Here is a 10,661-nt window from a genome sequence, read left to right as displayed (position 1 = left end):
AGCTCCACAGGGCCTCCACAGCCCATGGGAGCTCGGATTCTGCTGGGACACCTGGGACCCTCGATTTTCTGGGATTACTGGGACACTGGGTTCTTCTGGGACACCTGGGACACTGGATTTTACCTGGGACACCAGGTTCTTATGGGATTACTGGGACACCTGGGACACTGGATTCTGATGGGACACCTGGGACCCTGGATTTTCTGGGACACCTGGGACACTGGATCTTCTGGGACACCTGGGACACTGGATCTTCTGGGATTAATGGGACACTGCATTTTCTGGGAGGCCTGGGATCCTGGATTTTCTGGGATTACAGGTGTTTAGCCCCAGAATGCTGCAGCCCACATGTTGACAAAGGGATGAGGGGCATGAAGGAATAAAACAGGGTTACCCCTGTCTCCTTCATGATATGGCTAAGGGGCAGATCCTGCTCTCCAGGGCTGCAGGAGGGGACAAAATCCATCAGGAAAGGAAAGAGCAGATCGATCTGCGCCCCTCCCTCTGCCAGCAAAGGAGCATCACCCCTAAATCACCTGAGCATCCATGACAATGGCCTGGCCCTGCTGCCTCCATCCCACGGCACCTTCTCCTGATTAACGAGATTAACCAAAGCGCGGCGTGCCCCATCGAGCACCTCCCCTGAAGGGCGGGACTGTGGGATTTCGGGATTGTCACTGATTTTTTACCACCACAGGAGGGAGGTTCTTCATGGGAGGGACATTCCTGGCTGCAGCGGCGTCTCCTGTGCCATTCCCGGAGAGGGGAACCAGCATCCCTCTAGCATCTAAAACCCCAAAAGGGAGGGACAAACAGCCTCTCCTTGTGCAGGGCTCCCCATCCTGCCTGCCTGGATCTCTCCAACCCTGGGGCTGAGCCAGGCTGGAAATGGGGAATGGGAACCTCATCCTATTTCCTGAGGGTGGAGTGTGGGACATCCACATCCCACTGGGAGCCAGGATCCCGGAATGGGGGCTCTGGGCTGGGCTTTGGGGGCCCCAGGGGAGAGGGGCAGATTCCTGCAGGACCAGCCCCAATAGAGCATCCCAGAGCCACGTCCTGTGTCTGGAGGGAGACCCAGCACAGGGAGCAAGGATTCCTGCTCCTCCCGGGATGGAGCCCTCCTCCCCACCTGGGGATGACCCCACCTGGGCTCTGGGGACGCTCAGGAGCTCTCTCTGCACTGATGGATCTTTTTCTCCCGGCTAAATATGGAAGCACCTTTTTTTTTTTTTTTTTTTTTTTTTTTTTTTTTTTTTTTTTTTCACCCAAAATGCAGCAGCAGAGGTCAAAACCCCAACAGAAACACAGGATGGAAAGGCAGAGAGGAGCAACCTCAGCGAGGGCTTGGATCAGCTCAGATCTTTAATTAGAAAAATAGACACAAATTTGAAATATTCCTGATAGAGGCCTTTTCTTTTTACAAACATAATAATAATAATAATAATAATAATAATAATAATAATAATAATAATAATAATACTGAAATCACCTTTCCCAAGGGCTTGTTAGCACCGCTTGCCAGAGCCCGGCGGGGTCTCTCTCCCTGGGGAGAAAGGACGGGAGCAGCCGCAGCCCCGACCGTGCCGGCTGGAAAATCTCCAGGCAGGACCTGGAGCTCTTTACCCCTGTCGGGAAGCGCTGGAATCCATGCCAGGATCCTGGGAAGCGCTGCCTTGGGAAATCAGAGCGGGGCGCTCCCAGCGCTGAGTGTCCACCCCGTCGGTGGTGATGTCTGTCCGTCCGTCTGTCTGTCGGACGGGAAATCTCCAGGCAGGAGCATCCTGGGAAGCGCTGGAATCCATGCCAGGATCCTGGGAAGCGCCGCCTCGGGAAATCACAGCGGGGCGCTCCCAGCGCTGAGTGTCCAGCGCACCCCGTCGGTGGCGATGTCTGTCCGTCTGTCCGTCTGTCGGCCGGACAATCTCCAGGCAGGAGCATCTTGGGAAGCGCTGCCTTGGGCAATCACAGCGGGGCGCTCCCAGCGCTGTGTCCACCCGTCGGTGGTGATGTGTGTCCGTCTGTCTGTCTGTCTGTCTGTCTGTACAGGGCTCTCCGCTCCCCTGCTCGGAGCGGGAGCTGTGGGATGGCTCAGTGCCGCGCTCCGGGCTGGCTCCGCTGCCATCCCCGCCGGGAGCTCCGCTCGCCTCCCGCATCCGCCCTGGGCCCGGCCCGGCTCTGCCGCCTCTCGGGGCCGCCCGGGAGGGACCCCCAGCCCAGCCCAGCCCATTCCGGCTCTCGGCGAGAGCTCGGGAACCTCGGGAACGCCGCTGGCCGCGCTGGGGCTCAGAGCGGGCCGAAGGACAGCCCCACCGAGAAGAAACCCAAGCCCTTGAGCTTCTCCTCGCTCCGCGCCTTCTGCTTGAGGTGCACCTTGCTGTGCCGCTTCTTCTCGTCCGAGCGGGCGAAGCGGCGGCCGCAGGTGTCGCACGAGAAGGGCTTCTCGCCGGTGTGGGTGCGGATGTGCGTGGTGAGGTGGTCGCTGCGGCTGAAGTTGCGCAGGCAGATGCGGCACTGGAAGGGCTTGTGGCCCGTGTGGATGCGCAGGTGCCGGTTGAGCTCGTCGGAGCGGGCGAAGCTGCGGACGCAGTTCTCCACCGGGCAGGCGAACGCCTTCTCGTGGGGCTTGGGGCAGAAGCACTTGGAGGAGCACTTGCTGCGCCGAGCCTTCTTCTTGGGCTCGGCCAGCGCGGCGGGGCCGGCGGGCAGCAGCGAGGGCAGCGGCGGGGCCGGGCCCAGGAACTCCGGGGGAGGCACGGACGGAGACGGGTGGGGATGGAGCAGCTCGGCGGAGCCCAGCAGGCCCGGCAGCACCTCGGGCTGGGCCAAGGAGGCCTCGAAGTCCGGCATTAACGGCGCGGGCAGGGCGTGGATCTTGCTGTCGGCGAAGTCCCCGCGGGCCGGGAAGTTCTCTGGCTCGCAGCCGAAGCCCAGATGGGCTCCGAAGCAGGCGGCGTCCTCGGCCAGGCTGCCGAGCTCCGGCTGGCAGCTGACGGACAAGACGCTCTCCATCTTGGAGCCCAGCGCGGGGAACAGCCCCTGGCTGCCCTCGGGGGCCGGGAAGCCCTCGGCGGAGGGGAAGGCGGCGGGCAGGTAGGCCTGGTGCTGCTGCGAGAGCGGCTCCCACTGGGCACAGGCGCCTTTGAACTTGTCCAGGGGCGGGGAGCCGGAGGACAGCTTGATGTCCTGCTTGCTGTCCAGCAGCTTGGGCTGGAAGAAGCACTGCGAGGTGTTTCCCGGCAGGGGCTGCGCGCCCTCGGCCGCGGGGAAGGCGCCGTAGCCCGGCTCGGTGAACGGGGCCGGGCTGGACCCGCTCATCTCGGGCTGGCACGACGGGTACAGGTCCAGCTGGCTCGGAGCCACCTCGGGACAGGGGTAAAGAGCGTCCAGGTGCCGCTGGTGGCCCTCGGAGGAGGCGAAGGGGGAGATGCCCAGGATGCCCGACATCAGGTTGAAGAGGGATTCCTGGTCCTGCGGGTGCTCCGGGACCGCCTTGATGAAGAAGCTGCCGGTGTAGCTGAGGGAAGGCGAGGGCTGGCTGCCCAGCAGCGAGTAATCCACGGCCCCGCCGCTGCCGGGGACGCCCAGCAGCTCACCTGGGAACAGAGGGGACGGCGGTGAGCGGGCTGCGGGGCTGCGGGGCCGGGGGCGGGATGCGGGAGCAGCGGGAGCTGTTGCGTCACGGCGAGGTCTCCGTCCCCGAACGCACAGGGAGCCCTGGGCTCGCCCCCTCCCCCAGCGGGACCCCCAGGACCCCCGCCCCGCGCTCGCTGCACCCCCGGGCAGGGCTGAGGGCGGAGGAGGGGCAGGTTCCCGGCTCCTGGATCATCCAGCGAGCATTCCCCGCGGGGTCCCTCATCCCTGCCCAACCTTACCTCCAAGGAAATCGGCCTCTGCCAGAAGTTGCTGCTCAGGCTGCCCCAAGCCCTGCAGGTCTCCGGTTTTCATCTCGCAGCTCTCCTCGTACTTGGAGTAGAGCGGATCCGGGCAGGAGAAATCCATAACGTTGAGCATCTTCCCTGGAGACGCGGCCGGAGCGGGGGGGCCGGGCTGGGACGAGCCGGGGATGCTCGGGGAGGGCCGGGAGGAGCCCGGGATGAGCCGGGGAGTGCCCGGGATGAGCCGCTGGGTGCTCGGGGGCGAGGCGGGAGGTGCTGCGGGCGAGCCCGGGGATGCTCGGGGCGAGCCTGGGTTGAGCTGGGAGCGCTCGGAGCGCCCGCACCGATGCCAGGGATGCTCGGGGATGAGCCGGGCCACGCTCGGGGAGCCCGGGCCGGTGCGGGGGATGCCCGGGGCAGGTGGCGGGGACCGTGCGGGTGACGCTGGGGGGTGCGGGAGGTGCAGGGGCGGGGGGCCCGGGCGCTGCGGGGGCGCTGCGGGGGCAGGGCCCGGGCGGGGGGCGCAGGCAGGGCCCGGCGGCGGCGGCGGCGCAGCCCGAGCGGACACCCGGAGCTCCCTCCCCGCCGCCCCCTTTATAGCGGGAGCGGGGCTGCTCCGACCTTCCGCCGCAGCCATTTCTGGAGTCCCCAGTGAGGCTGCCGTGACGTAAATGCCCATATATGGACTCAGGATGTAGGCTAGGGAGTCCCAATAAGGAAATCTCTCCCGTGACGCGATGCCCTTCCCTCCCCCCTCCCCCCTCCCCTCCCCCTTTTCTCTCGCTCTGTTTTTCATTTTTTTCCCCCCCTTCCTTCTCTCTTTTTAACTAATAATCGCGATATTTTTAACAGATCTCTGCCGCTCGGTGCGCGCGTGTGCCCAGCATCCCCTCCCGCGGCCGCGGGTGTGCACACGCGTGTGCAAGCCCCGGGTGTGCAGAGCGAGCCCGGGCTCGCAGCCTTCGCTCCCCCGGCCTTTGGGGCATCCCCGCGGCTCCGGGCCCTGCTCCGCAGCCTTGGCTCCCGTCCCACCGTGGGCTGGCTGCTGCGCACCCGGATTTGCATCTCCCCAGGCTCTCCTTCTCCCCGCGCTATTTTTTCCCCGTGAATGCCTTTTGTTGCTCTTGCTCCTTCTAGAAGCGCCAAAGGTGCCGGGTTTGCTCTTCCTCCCCGCTGCCCTGCCCTCCTCTCCTTCCCAGCCGGATTTTGGCTGCGGCGGCTCTTGGATGGGAACGGGAGGTGATGCCGGCTGCTCCTGCGGCATCCGAGCGGCCCCGAGGAGCAGGGACAGAGGAGCAGGGACAGGAGGAGCAAGGACAGAGGAGCAGGCACAGAGGAGCAGGGACAGGAGGAGCAGGGACAGAGGAGCAGGGACAGAGGAGCAGGGACAGAAGGAGCAGGGACAGAGGAGCAGGGACAGGAGGAGCAGGGACAGGAGGAGCAGGGACAGAAGGAGCAGGGACAGAGGAGCAGGCACAGCCTGCCGAAGCTCAGCCATGGCAGCCCCTGGCACAGAGCTGCGCTGGGGAAGGCAGATCCATCCTCCTGCAAAGCCCACCGTGTCCAGGGGAAGCTTTCAGATCGGGCTCAGCGGGATCGGAGGGATCCTGGCAGCGCCCCCCACCCCGAGCATCCTCAGCCGTGCAGGGTGAAGGCTCTGCCAGCCTGGGCCGTGCTGCCCACCCTGCTCGGCTGCTCCCAGAGCTCCAGCACTGATCTAGAGCTGACCCTGAACAGGCAGGGATCTCCAGCGGACCATGAACAGGCAGGGATCATCTCCAGCTGACCCTGAACAGGCAGGGATCATCTCCAGCTGATCCTGGATGGTCAGGGATCTCCAGCTGACCCCGGCCAGGCAGGGATGCTCTGGGCAGGGCATTGTCAGCAGCTTCCAGCACGCTCGGGGGTGGGGAGGGAAGATTTGCTCGGGGCATTGAGGCTGCTGGGCCCACACCTGCTGTGAAAGATGTTCATAAAAATATTTGGGGTGTAAATCCCTGTCCATAGAGGATGAACCCCAGTTCATAGAGCACACAGGGGGATGTAACCCCCTGTTCATCCAGCACTCAGCAGGGGTACAAACCCCTGTTCGTAGAGCACACAGAGGGGTGTAACCCCTGTTCATAGAGCACACAAACCCCTGTTCACAGAGCACACAGAGCACACAAAACCCTGTTCGTAGAGCACACAAACCCCTGTTCAAAGAGCACACAAACCCCTGTTCACAGAGCACACAAACCCCTGTTCACAGAGCACACGGCAGCCCAGGTGAGCTGGGTGTGCAGGAGGGAGGCTGGGCATGCAAGGGGCTGGAATAGAGGAGGGGCCACTCCCGAAATTCCTGTTTCCCTGCCTGCAAGCGCCTACAGCCCTGCTGGCAGGCCAGATGTGCCCCAGATGTGCTGGGGCTGTGTCCCAGATGTGCCGTGCCCGTGCCCAGGGCCGTGCCAGGCTGTGCCCAGCTGGCAGCAGCAGGTGAAAGCCCCGATCCCGAGCTATTCCTGGCTCCAGGATGAGTCACAGCCTCACCTTGGGCAGATCCCCAGGATTGGTGTCTGGCAGCACCTCCCCTCACTGGGGGCAGCTGCTGCCTCTGCACATCCAGAGCCCGGGGGCAAGGGGGCAACAACCCCCTGGGCACTCAGGGAATGAGCCCTGAGGTTGGGCTGCAAATAAAAGACGATATGGAGAGGTGCAGGCAGTGCCCAGAGTGTGGAAATGTTCAGTGTTTGTATCCCATTAATCCCCATTTTCTCCCATTATTCCCCATTTGTCCCCTCACAGGAGACGAGGGGAGCCCAGGGCAATGGAGTTCAGTAAATCAAAGGCAAACTTCACCCTGCAGCGCTCAGTGACCCTGGAATCTGGAGCTTCAGGACATTGTGGGGACAAGGATGGTGACCAGGTTGGAAATATTCCCCTGTGGCACTGAAGACAAGCCCAGCCTGCTGTGAGGGATGTGCTGGATCCAGCCAGGGATGGACCTGGGGCTCCTGGATCTCCTCTCCACCTCTCCCTGGCTGCCTCACTGGGGCCACCAGGCCTTGGTCACTCTGGGCTATTTGGCTGTGCCCATTTTGCTGTCAGGGCTGTCACCAGAGGATGTGCAGGATCTCCAGGCTGGGTCCCTGCCATGCACACCCTGGGACAGCGATGCTGCCAGCACAGCAGCTTCCCTTCCCTCCCATGGCAAACACTGTCCCTCCTTTGGGACAGCACCACGGGACCCTCCCTGCCACAGCCCCGGTCTCACAAACCTGGAATAGTGGCAATGGTTCAGCTCCCAGGGGAGAAAATCAACCTTGTGTGGGTTATAAACCTGTGCAGGAGTGGCTGCAGGGTCCTGCCAAATGTCCCACCTCCCCTGGATGAATGCCTTCATCCTTTAACCCCGATAGAAATAGAGATTTCTATTTTAAAGCTCTTTCTGTTCTGTTTTTATGTGACAAACCGAGGCAGTGTGGAGCGACCCAGGATGGAGCTGTGTGCTGTGCAGGTGACTGTCACAGACATCTTTTCATTAAAATCCTTTCTTTAGGATTTTTCTCCCTTCTGAGAAGCTGTGGCCTCAGCAACAACATGTAAACAATGGTTATCTGCTGCTGTGGAATGCAACAGGTGGATCCGTGATTGGTCTCGGGTGGATGTTTGGATTTACTGACCACTCACGGCAGGGCTGTTCTTGCTTTCTGCCTGGACACAGACCTTTGTTATTAATTCTTTTTCTATTCTTAGCTTAGCTAGCTTCTGAGAGCTTTCCCTTCTATTCTTTTTAGTATAGTAATAATGTTATATATATCATAAAATAATAAATCAAGCCTTCTGAACATGGAATCAACATTCTCGTCTCTCTCTCACCCTGAAGACCCTTGCAAGCCCTGTAACAGGTAACAGCACTTTGGAGTGACCCTCTGGGATGGAGCTGTGTGCTGTGCAGGTGGCAGCACTTTGGAGTGACCCTCTGGGATGGAGCTGTGTGCTGTGCAGGTGGCAGCCCTTTGGAGTGACCCTCTGGGATGGAGCTGTGTGCTGTGCAGGTGGCAGCCCTTTGGAGTGACCAGGACGGAGCTGTGTGCTGTGCAGGTGGCAGCCCTTTGGAGTGACCCTCTGGGATGGAGCTGTGTGCTGTGCAGGTGACAGCCCTTTGGAGTGACCCAGGACAGAGCTGTGTGCTGTGCAGGTGGCAGCCCTTTGGAGTGACCCAGGACGGAGCCGTGTGCAGGTGACAGCACACATGAGGTAATGGCAGCGTGACCGTGGCTGTGCCAAGGCTGGCTCAGGCGCTGGCACCGCATCTCCCGGGCCAGAAGGGGCTCCTGGCTGCCGAGGAGGCGGGATTGCCGTCCTGGGGGGAATTCTGTCGTCACCAGGAGCAGAAGGAAATCCGTGATCCGAGCCGTGTCCTGCTGCCCTCGCCGGTTGGTGCTGCCCTGCTTTCGGGGCTCTCTTTGGGGTCATTCCCCGGCCCCGGAGATGCTGCAGGAGCCGTTCCAAGGGCTGTTTGTGTCTGGAGGCTCCCCGGTGTCCATAGAGCAGTGCCCAGCCCAGGCCCAGCTGGGCAGAGGGATTTGGGCTCCCTCCATGAGCCGGGAGCAGCCTCGGGGCAGCAGAACGCCCCAAAGCAGGGCTGGCTGTGCCCCGCATGCACCTGGGGGGCTCGGGGCTCTCGGGGGGCTCGGGCGGCTCCAGCCCCCTCGAATGCACCGAGGGCTCCCCCGGTCCGGACACCTGATCTGTCCTGGCTGGAACTGCCCGTCCGTGCTGGGCTCCTGCCTGTGCTCCTGCCTGGGCTCCTCCCTGGGCTTCTGCCATGCTGCAGATCCTCACCCTGGGCTCCTGCCCACCCCCAGTTCCTGCCCAAGGCTCCTGCCTGGGCTCCTGCCCAGGGCTCCTGCCACCTCCAGCTCCTGCCCTGGGCTCCTGCCCATCTCCAGCCCCTCATCCTGGGCTCCTGTCCCTCCCCAGATCCTCACCCTGAGCTCCTGCCCACCCCCAGCTCCTCACCCTGGGCTCCTGCCACCCCCAATTCCTGTCTGGCCAGCTCCTCTCTGCTCCTGCTGGCCCTGCTGGGTCACCTTTGTGCTGCCACCAGCCCAGTGCAATGGCCCAGCACCCTCCTTCCTTCCCAGTCCCAGTTCCCCATTCCAGGCACTCTCCTCCCCAGCAGCTCCTTCCCTTCCAGCTCCCATCCCGGCTCCCATCCCTGCTCCCATCCCTGCTCCCATCCCTGCTCCCATCTCTGCTCCCATCCCTGCTCCCATCCCAGCTCCCATCCCAGCTCCCATCCCTGCTCCCATCCCGGCTCCCATCCCTGCTCCCATCCCTGCTCCCATCCCAGCTCCCACCCCTGCTCCCATCCCAGCTCCCATCCCTGCTCCCATCCCTGCTCCCATCCCAGCTCCCATCCCTGCTCCCATCCCAGCTCCCATCCCTGCTCCCATCCCTGCTCCCATCCCTGCTCCCATCTCTGCTCCCATCCCAGCTCCCATCCCAGCTCCCATCCCTGCTCCCATCCCTGCTCCCATCCCAGCTCCCATCCCTGCTCCCATCCCAGCTCCCATCCCTGCTCCCATCTCTGCTCCCATCCCAGCTCCCATCCCAGCTCCCATCCCTGATCCCATCCCAGCTCCCAGCCAGGGTTAGAGCACAGAAACCAGGCTCAGCTCCTGGCTCTGGCTGCTTTCCCCCCTGGTTCTCATCCCTGGTGTGCCCTGCCCCTTCACTGGCAGGGGTTGGTGCTCTGGCACTCCCAGCCCTGTTTGAGGGAGAAGCTGCCATGGAAAGGGGGAGAACCATCCTCTTCCTCCCACCCTGCTAAAGGGAGGAGAACCATCCTCTTCCTCCTGCCTTGCCAAAGGGAGGAGAACCATCCTCTTCCTCCTGCCTTGCCAAAGGGAGGAGAACCATCCTCTTCCTCCTGCCTTGCCAAAGGGAGGAGAACCATCCTCTTCCTCCCGCTCTGCTAAAGGGAGGAGAACCATCCTCTTCCTCCTGCCTTGCCAAAGGGAGGAGAACCATCCTCTTCCTCCTGCCCTGCCAAAGGGAGGAGAACCATCCTCTTCCTCCTGCCTTGCCAAAGGGAGGAGAACCATCCTCTTCCTCCTGCCCTGCTAAAGGGAGGAGAACCATCCTCTTCCTCCTGCCCTGCCACAGTCAGAGAGGGGCTGGGGGAGCTCTGGGAATGGGACTGAGCTTCCCTGTGGAACAGGAGCCCCAGGGAGGGGCAAGGGCAGAGATGGGCAGCGCTGATGTGAGGCTGGAGCTCATTTTTCCAAAGGGATGGGCTGAGGGTTGGCTCATGGCCACCAAACCAGGGCTGCGTGCCCAGAGCCCTCAGGCAGCTGGGGAAAGGTGCAAACGCCAGGTGTGTGCCCCAGGCTGTGGGTGTGCACCTCTGCAGCACCCCATGCCCTTCATCCAGCCCTCCCCAGGGGATTTTCCTGCTCATTCCTCTTGGAGCCCTCTCCATTTCCTGTGCTGGGGGATGATGCAAGTCTTGGCTGTGAAGAAACCAATCCCTGTTTCTGTGCCTTTGGAGCCTTCCCAGCGTTTCCACCCCTGCAGGTTCAGAGCCTGGGTGTGTGCTGGGTGCTCAGTGCCCTCAGTGCCCCTGGGCAGGGCTGGGAATTCCCAGTGCTGGGCGCTTAATGCCCTCGGTGCCCTCAGTGCCCTCTGTGGGGCACCAGAGCCCCCTGTGCTGCTGGGCAGGGCTGGGAATTCCCTGTTGGACACTGAGCCCTTCCAAGGCTTCTGCCATGGACAGGACAAGCCCTGTGGGCCCTG

General features: G+C 62.5%; 1 protein-coding gene across 1 annotated transcript; it reads right to left on the bottom strand.

Annotated features, from left to right (window-relative positions):
• Window positions 1–2,281: 2,281 nt before the first annotated feature.
• Window positions 2,282–4,345, bottom strand: EGR4 (early growth response 4). Its single transcript, XM_063158060.1, has 2 exons — window positions 3,876–4,345; window positions 2,282–3,596 (listed from the first exon to the last, which is right to left on the bottom strand). The coding sequence occupies exons 1-2, from the start codon at window positions 4,012–4,014 to the stop codon at window positions 2,287–2,289; spliced, it is 1,449 nt and encodes a 482-aa protein (XP_063014130.1). The 5' UTR covers window positions 4,015–4,345; the 3' UTR covers window positions 2,282–2,286.
• Between the last annotated feature and the right edge of the window lie 6,316 nt (window positions 4,346–10,661).

The sequence above is a fragment of the Melospiza melodia genome, chromosome 5, assembly GCF_035770615.1.
Source record: "Melospiza melodia melodia isolate bMelMel2 chromosome 5, bMelMel2.pri, whole genome shotgun sequence".
NCBI classification, from domain to species: domain Eukaryota; kingdom Metazoa; phylum Chordata; class Aves; order Passeriformes; family Passerellidae; genus Melospiza; species Melospiza melodia.
This window is presented reverse-complemented; position numbering and strand designations above follow the sequence as displayed.